This window comes from Chiloscyllium punctatum, chromosome 40 (genome assembly GCF_047496795.1).
Source record: "Chiloscyllium punctatum isolate Juve2018m chromosome 40, sChiPun1.3, whole genome shotgun sequence".
Lineage (NCBI taxonomy): Eukaryota > Metazoa > Chordata > Chondrichthyes > Orectolobiformes > Hemiscylliidae > Chiloscyllium > Chiloscyllium punctatum.
Genome location: NC_092778.1, coordinates 960,047 through 982,716, shown reverse-complemented (window position 1 = coordinate 982,716; position 22,670 = coordinate 960,047). Strand labels below are relative to the sequence as shown.

General features: G+C 40.6%; 1 protein-coding gene across 4 annotated transcripts in view; it reads left to right on the top strand.

Annotated features, from left to right (window-relative positions):
• rbbp6 (retinoblastoma binding protein 6) overlaps nucleotides 1-22,445 on the top strand; it is a 55,321-nt gene extending 32,876 nt beyond the window's left edge. For all 4 annotated transcript variants that reach the window (XM_072559137.1, XM_072559136.1, XM_072559135.1 and 1 more), the window contains 13 exons: nucleotides 1,020-1,108; nucleotides 1,210-1,306; nucleotides 1,971-2,110; nucleotides 2,426-2,598; nucleotides 2,899-3,002; nucleotides 3,328-3,704; nucleotides 6,358-6,448; nucleotides 7,962-8,022; nucleotides 8,098-8,155; nucleotides 10,654-11,013; nucleotides 15,481-15,582; nucleotides 16,513-18,297; nucleotides 20,482-22,445. In XM_072559137.1, the coding sequence (XP_072415238.1) occupies nucleotides 1,020-1,108; nucleotides 1,210-1,306; nucleotides 1,971-2,110; nucleotides 2,426-2,598; nucleotides 2,899-3,002; nucleotides 3,328-3,704; nucleotides 6,358-6,448; nucleotides 7,962-8,022; nucleotides 8,098-8,155; nucleotides 10,654-11,013; nucleotides 15,481-15,582; nucleotides 16,513-18,297; nucleotides 20,482-22,054 (5,010 nt within the window). In that variant the 3' untranslated portion in view covers nucleotides 22,055-22,445. The remainder of the gene's footprint in view (nucleotides 1-1,019; nucleotides 1,109-1,209; nucleotides 1,307-1,970; nucleotides 2,111-2,425; nucleotides 2,599-2,898; nucleotides 3,003-3,327; nucleotides 3,705-6,357; nucleotides 6,449-7,961; nucleotides 8,023-8,097; nucleotides 8,156-10,653; nucleotides 11,014-15,480; nucleotides 15,583-16,512; nucleotides 18,298-20,481) is intronic.
• The last annotated feature ends 225 nt before the right edge of the window (nucleotides 22,446-22,670 follow it).

Genomic DNA, 22,670 nt, shown 5'->3' with positions numbered 1-22,670 from the left:
AATTGAGAAATTAAAAGATCACCCACACAAGCAGAATTTAGATAGTTTTAACTGAACGTTCAATGAAATGTCAGCAGAGTTGATCGTACCAAGTGTTTTACTGTACGTGCATGTGCTGTGCTGCTACTGTTTGAGAGCGTAAATTGTGTGGATTAGAACCCAAATGGCTAGTTATGCTTTTGTGGGAGCATTAAAAGAAACTCTCTGCTAGGTCTTCTCCAATAGTTAGATAGTTAGAGGTGTTGCTTGTAAATTTGGTAGACAAGATTCCGATTTTGAGGGCATATTCCTTGCCCATCTTAAAATAGTTTTCTTCACAGCTGGCTTTGCTTTTAAGCGCACTTGCATTGCCCCTCCATTTAATTCAGAATATTTCTTTTTATTTTTAGTGAACTGGGTCTTTGAACTTTTTACACCTGAGATTGCAAAAAGTACGCAATATCCACATCCAGTTCATTCTGCTAGTGACCATATTCATCACTGGCTTTGTCTTTCTTCTGAGACAAGTGCCAGCTTCCATGAAACGAGGTCACTGTCATCTGGGCTAACAACTCATCCAAATAGTCGACTACAATGAACATTCTTCCCAGCCATCCTTGTTTAGCAAAAGAGCACCTTATAAGAAAAAGACACTAATCTAACGTTAATTTAGGCTTGTTTTGGTATTTGAAACTTTTGATCAGTGGTCAATGTCGACCTGGCAAAATCCTCCCTAGTATGATCGTGACATGGCATTAGGGATTTAACTGAAATCCTTGGAACATGAGCATTATATAATGTCTTTGACTTCCTAAAAGTATTATAATTCGGCTACAGGTTACAGGCTTGAGGAACTCTTCCTCCCTCCCCAAGCTAATCGACAAGCTGGATGGAAGATGGTTTTATGTAAGTGGACTGACTTATTGATTATACAAGAGCAAAAGGGACAGGGCTTCCTGCTACTCTTTACAGGATGTGGACTGCAGTGTACAATAAATTCTAGATGGTAATTATTTTTGTAACACACGCCTATCAAACAGACGGCCAATCTGGCTGAAGCTAACGCCTCAGAGGAAGATAAAATTAAGGCAATGATGACTCAGTCTGGTCAAGAATATGATCCAGTCAAGTAAGTTGTAAAAGAGATGCTATTCAAAATTTCAATTTGGTTAATATTCCACAAATAGAAGCTGATAATATATATTAATGTTTTCACTTTTTTTCCCTTAGTTACATGAAGAAACCTTTGGGTCCTCCTCCTCCAACATATACATGTTTTCGTTGTGGAAAACCTGGCCATTATATTAAAAACTGCCCAACAAATGGGGTGGGTAAACATGGTTCAACCTTTTATTTTGTAGTAACAATACTTTGTGTTCCTCTTGAAGTGGAATCCTGAATCCCCTGCTTTCCCTGGCCAATGGTTAAACTGGAGGAACAAGTTGGTTCGCTGGAACTACTTCAGAAATGTATTTATAATTTGTTATCATAGCAGAACAATGTTGCTGGAGGCTGCACCTTTTTTTGCATTGACCTAGTGTTATCCAGAATTCAGATTTTAATGCTTCTGTTTGTGGTGTCCTCTTGAAGAACTTAATCATCTTCTGAAGATGTGACCAGTTCTAACAGTGTTAGACCATTTCATTCCGTCATCCATTATTCTTGGTAGAGTTTCAGAACAACAAATTATAACATCAAAATAATTAAAACCCTGTTTTTGTCTTGGTGTTGGGCTTGCCAGGCAAAGTGAAATCTGGAACTGTGAAAAATTGTTGCTACGCTTGGTTCTAATATGGTTCTCAGTACTGTGCTGAATCTTTGTACTTGTAGATAAACTTCAAAACAAGGTTGTAGCTCTGGGATGTATTTTAGATCAGCACTAAACTCTTAACTGCAACAGATTGCTAAGGGCATGAGAGCAGCTCCATTGTCAGCGCGACACTTCTATAATTTAAAAATAAATACTTCAATTTTTCTTTACAATAATTCAGGACAAAAATTTTGAAGCTGTGCCGAGGATTAAAAAAAGTACGGGGATTCCCCGCAGTTTTATGGTAGAAGTTGATGACCCTAACATGAAGGGTGCAATGCTCACCAATACTGGGAAATACGCAATACCAACAATTGATGCGTAAGTATTTAATATTTATTATCCTGCAGTACTGAGCTGTTTTGTTCCTGGATAGTCAATCTTAGTTAAAAATCCATGTAAAGGGTGAATATAGTCACAAAGTTTAGGCTCCAGGCTCAACAACTGCAATTAATTATCCCATTATAAAATGTTATGCATAATCTTTATTAAATATTTTCCTGTGCATTAATTCCCATTTTAAGTAGATTCGTCACTGAGTAATTAAATAGGAAATTGCAGTCTTTAAGAAAAAAAATTAAGAGTTTATCATTGCTGCAACTTCAGTACCTTACTATTAAATATTTTGCGTTCTAGGGAAGCATATGCACAGGGCAAGAAGGAAAAGCCACCGTTCTTGCCTGAGGAACCCTCATCATCATCTGAAGAGGAAGATCCAATCCCAGATGAACTGTTGTGCCTTATCTGCAAGGATCTTATGATGGATGCTGTTGTTATACCATGCTGTGGGAACAGTTACTGTGATGATTGTAAGTCATCTGAGGAACACATTGCTATTCAAGCAGGTCCTTAAGCAATCAGTCATTGGGATTCCTCTTATGGCTGTGGTTCAGTGAGTAGCACTTTCACCTCTGAGTCACTTGGTTCTGGGTTCAAGACCCACTCCAGGGCTAGAGCACAACAATCAATGCAGGCACGCCAGTGAGGAAGCAAGTCTTTTTTTCTTCTATTTCACATTTTTCATGCAGTTGTTGAAGTTGTAATTTTAAGTACTTTTATTTTTGAAGGTTGAATTATATTTGTTCATTTAATCTAATTGCTGTGTGCAGGTATCAGAACATCATTACTGGAATCTGAAGAGCACACCTGCCCAACTTGCCATCAGACAGATGTTTCACCTGATGCTTTGATTGCAAACAAATTTTTAAGACAGGTATTTCATCTAATATGAAATTCCTAATTCAAAATCTAAGAACTTTGGTCTTGCATATGAAGTAACATGGTTCTTGCTCATAAATTACATCAACATAAATAACTTTTGGAATGACGAGCATATAATTCCTGTACAGTTCTTGGTAGCAAAAAATTATAGCTCAGTTTGCGTCAGATTTGTCTGTGATATAAACTATCTTCAAATTGCTGTTTGAGGAAAAGTGGAAGTTTGGATATAAATGGCAAAATAAATATTTGAAGTCTGTGTAGGGAATAGAATGTGGGAGTTTCAAATTTATTCTCAGTCACAGTGTTCTTATTTGCAGGCCGTGAACAACTTCAAAAATGAAACCGGTTACACAAAACGAGCTCGCAAGCAACAGCCAACTCAGCAGCAGCGACAGGCTCCGTCCCAACAAATACATAATCAACAATCTGCTCTGAGGCCATTGCCCCTGCTCAACCCTCAACCTGTTCTTCCAGTAAGCAGAGCAGCTAGCTCAAAACCAGCAGACACGCCAGTCACCACCACTCCTCCGACTGGCCCAACTTCCCTTCCAAGTGCAGCCCCCACCCCAGTACGTGCTCCTTCTCCTGTGAAAACTAGTAGAGCTCCCCCCACTGCCAACAACCCTGCTCCAGACTTGTCAACAGCCACAGTTCATGTTCATCCGTTACCTCCAAAGCACGAAGAAGGGGATATGTAAGTTTTGTTCTTGTCACAAACTTTTAGGGATTGCAGTTACATCTTAGTATCAGATTTTCAAAGAAGTTGTTTAAAAGGTCACAAGGGTGTTTCTGAGCAAAACTAAGCCACTCAGCCCATGGTATTAGTGCCACTGCTGTGTGTTAAATGCAGAAGTGGTTTCACCTGTTAGTACCATAAGTCAAGATTTCACTACTTGCTTCTTTAAACTAGACTACTTGATTAAATTTTAGTTTGTAACTAACTCATGAATATTTTTCACTACCTATCTCTTTCATTCTTCTGTAGAAGTCATCATCACAGTACCTAGCTATCTCTTAAGCAATTTCAAAATCTTTATTTTGTCTGTGCACTTCAGAGTATCATTCTAGATATTAATCGTTCCTTTTTGAGACAGCACTGACTTTAGACTGAATTAATTGTCGTTCCCAACTGTTTGATTCTGAATTACATTGTTACACTTCTCAAATAATTATAATGATGATCAAACTGGGTGACTAAGAGTAAATATTATTCCTTATGAAAAATTAGCTTGTATGATTGCTCACTTCTCCCCACTGCTTCTAAAAACTGTGTTGACTGACAGTCATTATATTTAGAAACCCATTTTTGTATATTAGTGATTCGTTTTTTTTTTCTTGTGGTTATTTAACTGCATGTCTTCACTTGATTGCCCTCTTCCCTAAAAGGGGTGGTGTGGAAATGTGCATCAGAGTGAAAGGTGACTGTTTTGAGCCTGAATAATGCAGCCGAATTTATTAATCTGGGTTTGAACTGCTGTGACCTAATCCCTTGAATTAATGGTGAACTTTCAGCTGTTCACCCCAAGTTCTAGAATTTTCCTTCAGCCACTTTGCCTCATTTCCTTGCACTTTTCAAAACCTATTCTTCTATTTTACTTTTGGAAAGCTAGGTGTAGAAGTGGGTTATTTAGCCTTCCTGAACTTGTTCCTTGCCATGCAATGAAGTCGTCGGTTATTTACAGTCTTTACAACCTTACAGCATGTATGTATCTTTGCCGATAACTTAAGATTTTTATCAGCCAGAAATATCAACCTTAAATCCATGATTAACATAATATCGATCAGTTGCTATTGTGAAAGCCAGTTTCAAACATGTCACGCTTTGCATGAGAGAGTGTTTCCTCATTTCATTCTTCTTTAGTTTAATTTTCAAACTTTCCATGAACACTCTTGTTGATTTAGACTCCACATCCAGCATAATTAGTTTGTCCCAATCTAAAGTATGTGTTCTCCTTGATACCTGCAAAGTTTAATCAATTCCTCCCTTAGTCTTGTGAATTCCAGTGAAAATAACCAAGTTTGTGTAATTATACCATATAATTCAGTCTTTGGAATCCAAGTTCCATTCTGTTAAATTCATTATTTATTTCTTCTATGGTCAATTTGTAATTTCTCAGGGGTAATACCTAGAATGAGTGCAGTACTCCAAATACAGTCAGCCCAGGCCTTTATATGCTGAAACATGAGTTTTTTTCCCCTTGTATTCCGTTCTTCTACATATAAAGATGAATATTCCTCCTTAACTTTATGCTGTTGTCATGACATTTGAATAATTTTACTGGACCGTTGTCTCCTTGACTTCTACTTTTTCTAGCTTTTCACTATTTATGCAGTATCCCCTGCTGTATCCTTTGAGTCTATTGGCAATTTGTCCAAAGTAGGCAAATTTTCCACAGCTTAACCATTTCATTTAATTTGGCAATGCCTCGTCCTTCTATGCCTTTATTGCTACTTGTCTTTTTGTCAGTGGCAAATTTGGATCTGTAGCTTTTTTTCTGATCTCTTGGTCATGAATAGATAGGTTGAATAGTTGAAGCTCCATGCAAGTTCCTTGCTGGCACAAGTCGTCACATCCTTTGAATTGAAGTACCTCTAAGTGATCCCTACTGACAGTTGTTCAGCTAATTTCCTGACTGGATCACTAATGTGTCTGCAGTTCCATGAACTTTGAAAAACTCAGACAAGGGACTTCATCAAATTCCATCTGGAAGTCCATTTTAAACTTTTATCTGCTCATTACTCAGTCACCTCTTCGAAACATTCAGATTTCAGCGTGATATGCCATTTTCAAATCCATATTGGATCTCTCTAACCAGAAAATGTACACAAGTCAACCTTAGTTATGACTCCAGCAATTTTCTGACATGTTGGGATTAGTGGCTCCTGGTTTTGCTTATCTTGCTTTTCATAATCCCCTTTCTTTGTCATATTTCTACTTGAAAAATGTTACTTCTAATATGAATAATGGGAATCTAGCTGAAGAACTTGAAAACTAATTCACACAAACACTGTTCACACATTCCCTAAATAATCCCTAAACAGGCTGTGAATTGTGACATTAAGTTTCAATTACAGGTAGTTCTTCTTTAACGTGATGGTTGCATTTCTTGTGCAACCCCCCCCCCCCCCCCCCCAATTATAGAAAAATCATGCTTCGAAACAGCGCTTAAAGTATTGGCAATGTATTCGCGTTACATCCAGCGAATGCTTTAAAAGTTCTCACTTGAGAAACTGTGTCCTCAACTTTTCAATCACATTACAGTGAATTTGCACTAACGAAACGTGTGTTATAGCAGAACGGCCTGTAACTGTAAAAACGAAATGTTTTATTCTTATTTCATATTCAGTGAACTCAACAAAACAGTTGTTGTCACAGCCACAACTGGAACAATCACAAGCAATCCATCGATGTCTACAAGCAGTACCTCTGTCGTAAAGGTAAATCATTGATTGTGCGTCAATATTATACAAAGTCAAAAGTCTCACAACACCAAGTTATAGTCCACAAGTTTATTTGAAATTGCAAGCTTTTGGAACATCGCCTTTTCACTTGGTGAAGTGGAAGGGGAGCGCACAACCCAGAATTTATGGGTAGAGAGATGAAATGATCGTACAAAAGATGAGTGGAGTGTCTCATAGTAAGTCTCTGCAGCTGACCAAGGGTGTTAGACTCACTGTCTTAACATCCTTGGTCACCTGCAGAGACTTTATTATTTGACACTCCACTCACAACTTTCATGTGTTCTTTTGATTTCTCAGCCTGAAAGTTCTGTGTTCTCTCTGCTTCCCTCTCACTTCATCTGACAAAAAGGCTATGTTGCGAAAGCATGTGATTTCAAATACACCTGTTGGACTGTAACCTGGTGTCATTTGATTGCACCTCCACTTGACCTTTATCTTGCATGATGCACTGACAGATAAAGGATCATTTTAATCCACCTGATAAAATCCTCCAACTTTACATAGCTAATTTCAGGTAATTAAATCCAGCACAGTCCAACCATACCATACTAGAAAAGGCCAGGCATATATCGAGGGCCGAAGAGCCTGTACTGCGCTGTAATGTTCTATGTTGTATATATCAATTGAGCCCAGGTGTGAGAAAAAAGGGGAGGGGGGTATAATGGAAAAGGTCAAGAAGTAGAAGAATGCCAAGGGACCAAAATGGTACAGTAAAATGATTCGTCTGATTCAAGTTTTTCAAATGGAGCCATGTATGAAATTCCATAGCAAATTACGTATGGCATGGCATTTCATTTCAGCTCTATCAGCCTAAACTTGAAAACTGAGTTTTGGTAATTAGAAGTCACAGCTCTCCAGCATATAAAACAATGACAGCATGATTACCTAAAAGCAACATGTGCATCTCAGTTTATATCGGTGGTTGAAACTGGAGTGATGTACTTTGAAGTTTCCTTGCAGTCCAATCGACCCACTGATAAGTTATCTTTTCCCTGTTAAAAGGTTAAAAAGCTGATGTTTCTCACCTCGCACAATCACGATGGAAATGAATGGGGTACAGTTTGTTCCAAAATTTTACTTAGTGAACTAAGATTTTTGACCCAGTCATGTTGTGTTAGAATGGGAAGATGTTTGTTCAAATTTTATGCAAGCAGTCCCAGGTTGCAAGCATGTTCTGTTTTTCAGTTTTCTTGCAAGTTAAGTTGTACACAAGCCAGAATATGATGCAGGACAGTATAAAATAGCCATTCGTAAGTACAGGAACTGTTCATACGTCAAACCTTAAAAATTACACCATATTTAAGGTTGCACTCATTAAGTCTGAGCATCCAAAAATTGGGAGCCCTATCCAAGGACTGAAAATCACTGGACTTCTGTTCAGTTGGAATAACTGGGAAAGATTAGTTTAAACTGTGAACTAACTTGTAGTCCAACTAATTAGCGATCTGTTATTGCTTTGGTTGGCTTCATTGTCACTGTTTTATTTCAGGGTTATCAAGTTCCTGTCCTTGGTCATCCAGCTTCACACGGGCAGTCCATACCCACAACAGGTTCGTTTTTAGGAAATGGTTTTCAGATTTAGTTATAAAATGAAGCAAAACATTAATTTGTTAACTTTTGTTCAGGTCAACCAATGAGAAGCAGTGGGGTTCGACCACCAGGGAACAGACCTGGCTGGGAATTGTAAGTAGAAACCATTTGGAATTCCTGTCTCCAAGCATAATTCCACTTTGAGAAGCCTTTTTACTGTGCCACTGTAACATTTCTGTTTGTATCTGACAATATTGTGGTTTTCCTGTGTTCACTTCTACGTTCTGAATTGTGAAAACCTCTGCCTTTGAGGTATTCATAGCCATTTTTAGATCTTTACATTTGCTATTCAATAAATCGTAGAAATGAGGATGTGGAGTAGACCATTTGATCCTTGGAAACTGTTCTGCATTTCATATGATCGCGCCTGATTCTTTATTAAAGTGCCATATTCTGCTTTCTCTTCATCCCGCTTGATTCCTTTAATATCTAAAAATGATCCATCTCTTTCTTTGAATATATTCCATGACTTGGCCTCCGCAGCCTTCTGTGGTGGAGAATTTCACAATTTCACCACCATTTTGAGTAAATAAATATTTCCTAATCTCAGTCCTAAATGGCCAACTCCTTGTTCTGGACTTTCCAGCCAGCAAATACATCCTCCCAATAGCTAATCTGTCCAGTACTGTTAGAGGTTTATATGTTTCAACCAGATCCCCTTGCATTCTTCTGAACTGTGGTTTGACTGAGCCTCCTAAGACAGTTCTGCCATCCCCCACCTCGTAAATCTCCTCTCCAATGCCTGTACTAGTATATTCTTTCTTAGGGAGACCAAAGCTACATGTGATGCTCTATACCTATGTTCTACCGAGGACTAAGGTCCTGTATAACTGTAATAAGACATCCCTACTTATAACTGCAGTCTTCCTGCAACAAAGACTAATATAGCATTGGCCTTCCAAATTGTTTGTTACATCTGTCTATCTGATTTATTTTTGAGGCACTGTAGTCTTGCCAGATCAGAGGACTGTGCTCTCTCAGAGAGATGACTGGTGGGAGTTTAGCCTGAGTGTCTCCACACCTTAGGCACAGGGAGACGTTGAGAGGGTAAATTCTTAGTGGTAACTTAACCAATGTGGGAATTGAGCCCATGCTGTTGAGATCACTTCATATTGCAAACCAGCTTTCTATTTGACTGAACTAACCAAGTGCTTTAATTAGCTGGTGGACAAGAGATCCAGAACTCTTGTACATCCACATTTCCCAATATGATGGCCATTTAAATAAAACTGTTTTTGTTATTACACTGAAGTGTATAACTTCACATTTAGTGAAGTAAACCACATCTGCCAAGTGGTTCCCCACTCAACTTGTCTAAACCACCTTGAAACCTCCTTGCATCCTCCTCAATTTTGTAATCCTATCCAATTTTGTTATCAGCCTTTGGTTTCTTCATCCAGCTCATTTGTATTTATCAAGAGTAATTGGGGCCCAAGCACTGATCAGTACTAGTGCAGTACTCCACTAGTCACTGCCTTCCACCTGGAAAAAAGACACCCATTTATTAACTTTGATTCAGTCTGCCAACTCTCAACCCACATTTTAATTTTGCCCAATAGCCTCTTATGTGGAACTTTACCAAAAATGCCTGTTTGTCCTGTTTTGCTGAATTCTAAAATACTCCCAGTTCTCAAGCCTGCTACTCTTTCTGCCAACTTTATATCTCTTCTCTTTGATCCAATACTATTCCTAATTCCTTTTGTGAGAATTTTAAGTGGTTGGGACACTGTTCCTGTCACATTTTTGCACCAAACAGGAATGAATAATTGTGATTTGTGCATATTAACCATTGTGTATCCACTGTCAAACATTTTAATAAGGTTCCCCAAGCTAATTCATGTTCTTCATTCCCTCTTGGTTCCCTTTTTAGATTCAGCTTTGGATTTGACAACTTTGTTCTCCATCTTACTGAAGAATTATAGACTATGTGGGCAATATTATGTTGCTTTTTTTCCCCCAGAGAAACCCACACAGCAAGACTGTTAATTATTTTTCTGTTTGAGAATAACCTGTTCTCTGGTTGGTTCCTCAATGTGTTTTTTTTCCCAGGAAATTCTCCACAACATCATTGTTAATTTGCTTTGTCCAATCTATATGTAAATTGAAGTTACCTGTGATTAATTGTACCTTTAATTGCACGCATCTCTTATAATTATTTAATGCCTTTGCTACATCGCTACAGTTTGCAGGCTGATAGCATCCATCAAAATTTTCTGCCTCTTGGTGTTTCTTCTCTAGCCATACAGATTCCACAGATTCCGTCCATCTCCGCTACACATTGTAGGGTGTATAGGTTTGTGATTGAGTTTTCTTCAGAGGCGAGTGTAATTATGATAGAAATGACTTTCAGTTATGCTTCTAGTTGAGCTATAACCCAAGGATCTCTTGGCCTTGCCATCTTGGTTCCTTTGTGATACTGAAGCATTTAGTGTGAAATACCATGTTTGAAAATAATTGTCAGTGCATTTCCATTTTTAAAAAAGTACTGAAAGTAGATACTGTATAGCAAACAACGTGAACCTTTTTTCAGATTTGCAGCTATACTGCAACTTGCTATTTCTGCTTATCTCTGACTTAATCTGTTCGCCTAGGCCGTCCACCAGAGGGCATCAGCAGAGTGATCGTGTTCCAAGAAGCAGAGCGCAGGCAACAAATCCCCCACCAGTGTACGTGCATCCACCAACTCTATATCCTCCTCCACCTCACCCAGTTCCACTTCCTCCAGGAGTGCCTCCTCCTCAATTCCCTCCACAGTTTCCTCCTGGCCAACCACCACCCGCTGGATTTAACATCCCTCCTCCAGGATTCCCACCAGCTCCAGCAACTATTTCTGCCCCTTGGGTACCTCCTGCCACTCCAGCAACTCCTGCAAGTGTAATGCCAACAGTCACACAAGCACCTCCACTTTCCAGGGAAGAGTTCTACAGGGAACAGCGACGGCTGAAAGAGGAGTGAGTGATTCTTGTTTTATGAAATGCTCATAAGTTCGGTGGTTGATCAATAGTTTATGACATGGGATTCTATTAGAAAGCTGGCTACAGTTGAAATGTCATAAGATGTATTATTTGCACCATATTTGTTGAAAATCTGAAATAAAAATCGTATTGTAGATTTCTCAGTGTGCATGAGAAAGAAAACTTGATATCTCAGACTGAACTATACTTATGACTTTATTTTGCTTCTAACATTACAAGTCTTAGTTTTCCTGGTATGAATTAGTATTGTTGCTACTTATAAAAATCATGCTGAGATTTCCTGTGAGATGGTGACATCTTTTCTCACCAATATCTTGTATAATCTGTATCTATAGTACATAGAAACAATGTGGGCCTGGTATAGGCATATAAAAATGTTGTTTGAGAGTTTATTGTGTTGAATGCAGGACTATAGCTAGACACTTCGCAGTAATTGGTTAGAACAAAATTTGAAACAAAAATCTTACAATCACCCAGGCTGGAGGATTGAATTGTCACTCTCATCCAACTACTCCATAGATCACAAGTTAAAATATTTTTTCCCATTTAGCAAGATGACCAAGTAAATTCTTTCAGGCTTTAAGCAAAAAGGAAATATCAACCATGTCTTGATTCCAAGATGGCAACAAGATAGCAGGACTTCTTGCCTGGGGATTATCTGCTCCAGTGTGCTTTATTTCTTTTTTTGTTTGTTTTATTTCTTTTTCTTTTTTTCTTTTGTTTTTTTTTTCTTCTCTTTGGGTCAGTCAGCGGCATCAGCACAGCAGTGCGAGCGGGCCATGCACAGAGTGGCGATTGGAGGCAGTGGCAGCAAGGATGTCCTTCCCGGCACCCATGGTTATCAGTGTCAGCAAAGCTCCTCCAAAGATCAGTTGGCTACTCCAGCAAGGCAACATCTCGAAGGAGGGTTGTCGAAGCAGGACTCTTGGCATGGCAGTCTGGCAGCAGGGCCAGAGATGACTCATTGCAGTCCAGCAAAACTGGGGACTCCTGGCATTGGTGAGATGGCGGCGGCAGCAGTGTGGTATGCCCAGAGCAGGGACTCCTGGCGTCAGTTGAGGCAGTGCGGAGCCAGGAGCTCCTGGCTGTGATCGTAGTAGGCCTGGAGCAGGGAATCCTGGGTATCAGTGAGGTGACAGCTGGCTGTGGGGGTGAGCTTGGGTTCAGCATGAAACTCAGTGATGGCAAGGTTGGCCCAGCACCAAAAGAGTGGTGACCCTTACAATAGTGGGTCCAGCACGGACCGTGGTGAGGAGGGTTGCCGGTGCAGATGTGCGACTCAGGACTCATGGTGGAGCCAGTGGAACAAAGACTGTCTTTCCATAATATCACCTTATTCTTTTTAGTCTTAAACTATTCAAAATGGCGCCTGATTGTGGCGACAGTTGAAGCTTTTCACTATTTTACTGTATTATTCACTGTAAAATACAAGTGACAAATCATTAAAATACACAATCAATCATGTACAAATATAAATGCTTGTATATCTCTAAATATCCCTTAATCTCACTATTATCCTGAACAGAAGTAGTGTTTTGTTTTTAGAAATGGAAGACACTTGCTGGATAGCTTGTTAATAGCAGCCTTTCTTCCAATTCAGTTAGTTCTTAGGCTTCACTCCAACTGAACCAGATAAAAGAAAAACCTCTCCAAGCCAGTTGCTCTCCAAAGTTAGCAGTCATGTGATTTATATTTTTTTAATCCGATGTCCACTGTCAATTTTCAATGGCTTTTGTCAAATAAACTAAAATAAACTATTCTGTGTATGTCCACCAATTTGAAATCACTACTATTTCTGCAATCCTTCAAGCAATATTAAATAAAGAACACTATGTAACCAGCATTTCATTGTGTGCTACTGGGGATCACGTAATGAAAACAAAAATGCAATACAATGTTGTTCAGTAGTACTGGTCTAAGTTTTAATCAAGTAACTGCTATGAAGAATGTCTTAAGCTGTATGACACTAATGTGAAAGTCATACCTCGGTCATATCTTAATCCTACAAAGATTGTGATAGTTGATGTTCACTCATCTCAAGCCCACAATATTCCTGAAGGAGTTCTTAAGGGTAGTACCCTCAGCCAAAACATCTTCACTTGCTTCTTCAATTACCTTCCTTCCGTCATGAGATTAAATGTGTAAATTTCACTGGTGATTGCAGAGTTTCCCCTTTAAGGAGCTGGGGGGTATTCTTAAACCACTCCAGTCCATTTGATGACGTTGACACCAATTGTGCTGTTCGGGAGGGAGTTCCAGAAACCTAGCAATGCTGAAGGAACAGAAACATTTTCAAGCCAGGGTGTTGAGAAGCTTGAGGGGATCATGCAGGTGAAGATTTCCCATGTATCTACTGCCTTTTTCCTTCTAGACGACAGTGATCATTGGCTTGGATGGCTGCTGTAAGGACCCTTAATGAATTTCTGCACTACTGCTGAGGGTTGGTAGTGAAGGGATTGGAAGTTAGTTGACGTGGTGCCTATCTAATGGGCTGCATTGTCCTTGGTGTCAAGATTCTTGTGTCAAGATCCCACCCACTTGTCTATTGCTCTAGAATCTGTAAATGGAGCTGTAACTTTCAGGCAAGTAGAGAGTATTCCAACACATTCTTGGCTTATGCCTTGTAGATGGTTGGCAGCCTTTGGGCAATCAGCTGAGTTACTCACTGCGGGATTCCTAGCCTCTGGACATTTTAGCACCAATCCTAGGCATTGTGTATTTGGTCATGAAGTACATCAGTATCTGCAGAGTGGCACATGATGCTAAGCATCATAATTATCTGCCCACTTCAGACCTATTGGAAGGCTGATCACTGACAATGGTTGAACCTAGAACTCTACCCTGAGGACCTCTTGCAGAGATGACATGAAGCTGAGATGACTGACCTAGATGTTCAGCACTATTCGACAACTTGGGTCCTTGCATAGTTTGGGTCCATATGCAGCAAGTCATGGGCAGCATCCAGGCTTTGGCTAAGTGGCACATAATATTTGTGTCCCCCAAATGCCAGGCAATAATCATGTAAGCTTAAAAATGTGTTCATATGGACAATTTGGTCACTCAAGCTATTCATAAGCTTATGGTTAATCTTTGTATTTTGAATTCCATATTTCCTTTCATGCCCAATTAACTTTGAAATCTCGCCTAACAAGAATATATCCACCTCTGTCTTTTAAAAAAAAAGAATGTCATCCCACCGAATTGTCTACTGCTCTAGAATGTCATATACCTCTCAATATTCAGGGCCCAATCTTCATTGACCTGTTACCACGTTTCTTGAATGGCTATCAGATCATATCTGTTTACTTAACTGCTGTATGCATTCAAACATAAAGCCTTTAGCTTTGTTGATATTTTTGTAATATCTAGTCTCTGTATTCCTAGGTTTTTTTTCTCTGTGCCTCTTCTTGCTATTTTCTGATCTGTTACTTCTGTAGTATTATTGCATCTTTCCACATTTGATCCCATGTTCACTCAAGTTAAAAGTACTCTATATTTTCTGTTCCAGCCTGATTAGTATAGACCATTCCAACAGTACAGCCCCCTTTTTCTTCGCCCCTTTGTACTGGTGCTAGTGACCCGTGACCCATGAACCAGAATCTCCTCATCCCACACCACTAGTCTTTGAGCCATTTGTTCATCTCCTGGATAATACACTATGATCTGGAAATTCCCCTGTAAGTCTCCCCATCCTAATGTGGACCTATATCAATGTCCCTGCACCATTGCTGGGTCAAATCCTGGAACTCCCTCACTGACAAGACTATGGTGTATCTACACCACATGAACAGCAGTGGAAGAAAGCAGCTCCCCATTACTAGCTTGAGAGCATTTCGGGGATGAGCAATATAAGCTGACTGAACCAGCAGTGCCCACATCCAGTGAGCAAATGCATTTAAAAGGGAAAAAAAATGCACTGTATAAAGTGCATGCCATGGCTAATGGTCATCAAAGGAGGAATTGAGCAAGGGCATGGTTCAGTTTTGTCTCGTCATACTTTAATCTTGATGCACCTCATCTTTTCAATAAATGAAATAAATGTCTTGTACAAGTTTATTTCCTGTATTTGTATTTTAATTAGAAGGGAATGGCTTTTGCAGCTCAGTAAATTGGGTATTATTTAACTGTTTGAAACAAAAAGCAAGTTACTAGGGACAGACTTGCTATATTCCAAACTCATTTTGAAATGCGTGCCCTTCCTATTAATGGTATAGCTTATGAAAGAACAAAAATCTGGTTGTGTATGAAGGTGGGCAATTCTCATTGCTAGTAGCATGTTAAAAGGTATGCAGAAGTGAACTATATAGATGTAATAAATGTGTTAAACATGTGAGGCCTACAATCTTTGTTTTATGTAAATTTACTTCTGCCTTCTCCTCCCCAACCCCCACCGTCACCCACCCCGTCATCACCACTACCAACTGATAAATCCAAATATTTTAGGGAGAAGAAAAAGTCCAAGCTTGATGAGTTCACCAATGATTTTGCTAAGGAGTTAATGGAGTATAGAAAAATTCAAAAGGAACGCAGGCGTTCCTACTCAAGGTAAGTTTGCTTATTGTAAAATTGAACATGAACAGATCTGTCAATCCTGTAGCAGGTATAAAGATTAACCTGTTTGTTATGCTTATTTAGTCTTTAGAGAGGCTGTCTGATCAAACAACCATGTGGGCTATTTTGCTGGTAAAATGGCAATCTGCCATAATTGTAGAATGTTCATCAAGAAATTATCAAATTCTGAAGAAGGGTGACTGGATCCAAAGCATTGAATGTTTCTCACAACAGATACTGCCAGACATGCTGAGTTTCTCCAGCAGTTTCTGTTCTTGTTTCAGCTATCCAGCATCTGTGTTTTTTTAAAGTCATCAGGTCTTTATTCATGTAAAGTTGAGGTGAATATTTTTTGACTTGATGATTCCCCCACCCCCAAAATATATTTCCTCACTTTTTTTAATCTTCTCTTGCCTGTATGTTATATGAAGAGCGTCTCGTTTCCTTTCTGAAAAATCCACACTCTTTCCAGTCTTTGTGTATTGTGATTGGCACTTCACTGTTCCCTATTGTGGAATTACTGAGTGAATCCTGTAATCCAGATAATTTCTGTTTTAGTTTGATATGAATTTCAGGACTTAGTTTTCTGTAGCTTTTAAAGCTTGCTTTAGAAGTTTCCTGTACCAAGTGTAACACTCGTCATGCTTGCAGAAGAATGGATTTCATCTATTAGCTCCACCTAGGTGCCACCATTTTGCTTATTAAACAGCAGAAATCTGAAAGCAGCAGACAGAACAGTGAACATTTGGCCAGAAGTTGCCTTTCCAGCAGGCTGACTCCCTGATGCTCTGCCCAGCCAGCTTTTCTTTTATTCAAACATAGTCACAATTTTAAGTGGGTTCTCTCTTCAGAGATATGGGAGAAAGCTTGTGTACTTTGGAGTTGTAACAAGTAATACTTTTTTTCTGATCATTTCCTACTCAGGTCCAGGTCACGTTCATATAGTGGATCATCATTCAGTGGAAGCTCTTATTCTTATTCCAAGTCTCGATCTAATTCCTCACGATCCTATTCTCGGTCAGTTAGTAGATCACCAAGTCGTTCGTATTCAAGATCCCCTTCGTATCGAAGAGGCAGTGGGAAGAGTCGAGGTTATCGATCCAGATCCAGATCACGTGGGTTCCACCGATCCAGATCCAGGTCACCATCCTACAGAAGTTATCGCTCTCGCACCCGATCTCCAAATTACAAAACACATTCTCCTTACAAACGAAATGCTCCCCAAGGTGAAAACGATCGTGAATATTATGATCGCTACAGAGAACCACCACCTCCATTCGACTACAGAGAACTTTATGAAAGGCCTCGTGATCCAAGAGACTCTTTTGAGAGGGAACGGTACAGAGAGTGGGAAAGGCGATGCAGAGCATGGTACGAATATTATAAGGGCTACAGTGGTGGTAATCAGCCGCGACCACGGTCTCCCTCAAATAAGGATCACTTCTCTCCAGAGCGCTTTGGTATTGCAAGTGCCAGGCGTGACGGTTCACCGCATAGCCGGGGCCGTCGAGATGAATATCCAGTTGAACAGACCTCTCGTATTCGTAATATAGCTGGCACAGGGAATTATCAAGAAAAGTACTCTTACAGAGAGAGTCACAATACAAAAGAATCAAGAGATTCAAAAGAAAAAGAAGCACCAAGCCTTCGTCCTGATTCCAAAGGAACAAAGCATAAAAAACACAGGAAGAAAAAAAAAGATGAAACAGAGATGCTCACCAACCCTGATTCTTCTCGGGATGGGAAGAAAACTGGGGAGACCCCTGGTGATGAAGGGAAAGGGACCTCTTTGTTTCTGCCCCTCAGCAGAGACGATGCAACACCAGTGAGAGATGAGCCCATGGAAGGAGACTCTATTCCTTACAAAGCCACATCTGAAAAGGAGAGAAAAGAAAAGTTAAAAGCAAAGAGTGAGAAACAGAAACGGAAAACAGAGAGCAGCACACCAAAGAAGGAATCCTCTGGAAAAACAGCAAAAGTATCTCAGGAAAAGCCTATCGAGAGAGAGCGAGAGAAATCCCCTCACACAGAGATCACTGCAAAGAAAGCAAGAGAGGAATGTCCTCCCAAAACAGAGGGGACAAAAATCCATCTTCTTCCAAAAAGCGAGAAGTTTTTTTTACCCAGGAAGGTGCAACTTAAAATGGGGCGTGAATACCAAGAGATGAAGATTGTAAAAGAGGAAAAACAAAGAAAGGATTACCCCAGGGAGGAAACTAAACATGAGAAACACGATAAAGTAGTCAATAGAGAGGAAAAATCAAAAAAGATAATTAAAGCTGATGAAAAACCAACTAAAGCAGAAGTAAAAGCTGATAAACGTAAAAGGAAAACTGATGAAAAAGTGCCCGAGAGAGAACTTGGAACACCTCCGACTAAATCTTCAAAAGTAGAAACAGCAGAGGGAGCAAAAACTTCAGTGAAAGGTAAATTTAACTCTGGCAGTGAGAAATCAACAGAAAAACACACAGACTTGCCTGCTGACAAGGAAAAGACTACTCCTCCAAATGTATCAGTGAGGAAAATCAAAATAAACCGGGAAAGTGGCAAAAAGATTGTGAGTGGAGAGTCCCCAGCTCCACTAGAAGAGTCTACAGAATTGGCAGAAATTAATGGTGCAAAATCCAAACCTGAGAAAGTGAGAACCAAGACGAGGAGGAAAGTGGCTGGAGGCGAGGTGGCTGGTTCGACACTTGTGGATTATACAAGGTTAGAACATTTCAGATTATATCTTTTATGTTTAGAATGATTAACATTAAAAAGTCTGATTTCTTTGGTGGGGAGGAGGGTGGATTGTAGTTCTGTTTTTTTTATATTTTGTTTGAAGTGTTTTTAAGCTGAACTGGTCTTCACCCTCAACAACTTCTTCGAATCCTCCCACTTCCTTCAGACCAAAAGAATAACTATGGACACCCACATGGGCCCCAGCTAAGCCTGCCTCTTTGGATACATGGAAAAGTCCATGTTCCATCGTTACAGTGGTACTATTCCCCACCTTTTCCTCTGCTACATTGATGCTAATTTGTGCTCCCATAAGGGGGTTGAACAGTTCATCAACTTGATGAACACCTTCCACTCTGGCCTCAAGTTCACCTGGACCATCTCGGACACCTCCATCTCAGTCTGCATTTCCAGCGACTGACTCAACACTAGCAAATACTTCAAACCGACCGACTACTTCAAGGACCGCACTTTCCCTTCCAATGTCAACAATGCCCTCCAGTGCATATCCTCCACTTCCCAAACCTCCACCCTTGAACCCCACCCCTCCAACCCCAACAAGGATAGAACCCCACTGGTCCTCACTTTCCACCCCATTAATCTCCGGATACAGTGCGTTATCCTCCACCATTTTAATCAAATTCAGTCACACCCCACCACCAGAGATAAATTTCCTTCCCCACCCCTGTCAGCATTCCGCAGAGACCATTCCCTCTCCCAATTCCCTAATTAGGTCCATGCTCCTTTCCATTCCCAGCACCTTCCCTTGCTGCCACAAGAGGTGTAAAACCTCTGCCCACATCTCTTCTCCACCCCCCACCTCCACCTCTATCCAAGGCCCCAAAGGAATCTTCCACATCCAGCAGAGACTTTCCTGCACATCCAAACACCCTGTATGTGCTCTTGATGTGGCCCCTCTACATTGGGAAGACAGGATGCCAACTCACGGAGCATTTCAGAGAACATCTCTGGCGCACGCACACACTAAACAACTCCACCGATCTGTAGCCAACCACTTCAATTCTACCTCTCACTCCGCCAAGGACATTCAAGTCCTGGGTCATCTCCACTGCCAAATCCTAGCCAGTTGATGCCTGGAGGAAGAACACTTCATCTTCCACCTTGGGAACCTCCAACCACACAGTATCAATGTCGACTTCACCAGTTTCCTCATCTCCCTTCCCTCCACCTCATCCCAGATCCAGTCCTCTAATTCAGCACCGCCCTCTTGAAGTGTCCTATCTGTCCATCTTCCTTCCCGCCACCTGCTGCACATACCTTTTGCCTTCCAAGCTACCCACCCCCAGCCCCACTTACCTCCTCTTTAACTCTCAGGACCAGCACCACAATCCCCCCACCACCACCAAACGTTCCTGATGAATGGCTTATGCCTGAAACATCGACTCCTACTCCTGTGAAGCTGCCTGACCTGTGCTTTTCCAGCACCACACTTTTCAATTCTGATCTGCAGTCCTGTCTTTCTCCCAGTGATATTAAACAGCCCAGTTTGTGTTTGTGTGGTATGGTTCAGTTACCACAGCCAAAGGTTTGCATTCATGATTCTAAATAACTTTGGTAACCAAACCCACATGAGTGATTTTCAAAATCTTTGACTTCCTGTTTTTCTTCAACAAAAGAGAGCTGAATGTTGAGCATATTATTAAAATTGTGATTCCACTGGTGGGAGCAGAGAGGAAATTGCATCCTGGCCCCGTATGCAGATGTTTGGTTGAACTATAGCAGCTATAAACCAGCATGTGCACCTGAAAAATCAAGTACACCTCAACTGCTGTGCCCTTTTATCATCCACTCCTGCAGACAAGATCACCTTGCCTCCAATTGCTCCCTATTGCAGCAACCCTTCACAATTTCAGTATGCACCAGTTTTACCTGGGGGTTTAGGGTAGCTACGTGCGATCACCTGTTGACTCTCGCTCTGGCTTCCTCCTTGTAGGGAAGTGCATTCCTACAACAGCTGAGATGGAGGTGGGGTAAGTTGTGGGTGTGCAGCACGTGCTATTTCAGGTTAGTGCTTGATTGCATGCTGTTTCTGTGTTGCATTAGATGAGCCTTTCCAAGGTGACCATAATTAGGAATTGTAGCTACTGAAGTGGTGGAGGGAAAGCTGGCAGTCAAGATGATGTAATTGAGCTGTTATCTTTCCATCCCCAGTACCAGCTCTGCTGGAGGCAGCCCCATTAGGAAAGCTGAAGAGAAATTGGACACAAAGAAAACCGTGATCAAGACAATGGAAGAGTACAACAGTGATACTAGACCCCCAGCTGAAGATGAGATTGTTATTGTCCAAGTTCCTCGTTCCAAGTGGGAAAAGGAGGATTACGAGACTGATGAAGATGAAGGAAAAACAGCTGCTGCATTAAATGTTGGGAAAGCTGCTGGCTGTGGACTAAGTGCCACTGTGAAGTCTTTCAACCCAGCAAAGCAAACCGATAAAGAGGTTCCATCTGACAGATTCCAAAAAACTGTTAAAGAGCCAAATCTGGATGAGACTCAACAGGAGCCCAAAACAGCGGCAAAAAATTTAAATGAGAAAGGTTTGAAGACCAAAGATAAAGAGCATGGGTCAGACAAAGAGACTCCAGACAAGAAGAAAGCTCTAATTCAGCCTGACAAGCCAACAGTTACAGAGCGGGATATAGAGTCAACAGTTGCCAATAATCTCCCTCAATCTTCAAAAGACCGGTTAGTTGAAAAATTAGATCCAGGCAATAGAGGAGCATCAAACAAAGACTCTGGTCCTTCTGTTGATGGAAAGGTGGAAAATGTCGACAGGCAGATCTCTGTTTCCAAACGCAGAGAGGAGCGAACTCGAGATATTAAGAAGCGAGATTCTCCCAGTAAATGTGAAGAACTGGCACCAAGCTTAAAAGGCAAGGAGCAACAGATAGACACCAGGAAAAGTAGTACAGAGCCCAAAAAAAATGACCACAGTCCTGGGAAGGAAAGGAGACTCCATACAGACCACAGAAGTAGTTCTGAATCTAAAAGTGCCGCTGAAGAACCAAAATCATCAACCCTTTCCAGCCGAGAGAAGGAGAAATATATGTTGGAAATCAAGACCAGTAAGGAGAGGCAAGTCTCTGGGAAAATGGTATCTCACCGGACTGAAATATCAGCAGAAAAGAATGAGCAAGAGCATTCTGGCCGAAGTGACAAGGATCACAGCCGCAACAAGCCCCCTGGACCAGTTAGCCGCTCTGTCCGACATTCTCGCCACTCTCTGGATCTGGCCAGAGAAACTGATGAGGCAGCCTTTGAACCTGACTACAATGAGAGTGAAAGTGAAATTGAAGAGGAGCATACACCGAGAGAGGGAAGGGAAGCAAAAGAGATTATGCACCAAACAAGAGAGATCAAGGGGACATCCATAGGTTCCAGAAATAACAGCACTAAAAGTCTCACCCAAAACAGCCTGAGCCCGACTTGTTGTCGGAGTCCCAGCCCAAGTGAGAGCCAGACTCGGAGCCGCAGTAGCAGTGTCAGTTCAGGGGACACTCAAGATAGCAAAAAGAAAAAGAAGAAAAAAGAGAAAAAGAAACACAAAAAACACAAGAAGCATAAAAAGCACAAGAAACATTTGGACATTGATTCTGAACTTGACAAAACACAGAAACACAAACACAAAAAGAAAAAGTCTAAAAAAAGCAAGGACAAAGAAAAGGACAAGGACAGTGACCAGAAGGTTCGATCATCTGTCATCTTACGAACAGCAGAAACTGATTAGACAGTGGCTGGAGCATTTGATCTGATCCTGTAATAAATAGAAGCTTTGTAAATATTCACTCGGACATTGCTATTCTGCGCTGAGTCCTCTGCAACTTTGGAGATTTTGTTTTCTGTAATATTGAGGGTTTATAAATTAGTTTTTGTACAGAATTATGTTTGACCATGTGTATGGGCAGATTATCCTGCAGCATTTTTAAGTGAACTATCAGACTACACTGGGAACTACTGTGAAAATTTTTCACTAAACTTTTTTTTTTATAGCTGTGTATACAAGCTAACAGTGTAATTAATGTAAATGTTTTGCCTGATGATTTGCAGTATAAAGTAAAGCCTCACTGTGTCATCTTTTGACTGAATAAATTTTCATTGAATTCATTAGTCATTGCAAATACCATGTGTCACTATGCTGTTCCAAACTCCACAGCCCTAGCACCACCAAAAAGACACTAGTGTATGACCAAAGGTTTCTCTCTCACTGTATATTAATATTTAATTTTTGATTAGTGACATCAAGTTGATTATACTGGTTTCATTAGTGAGGCAGAAGTTAAGAGTTTGACATGCCATCCAGCATTTTACATGCAATAAAAGTGGGGATTAATGCATGTGCTCGT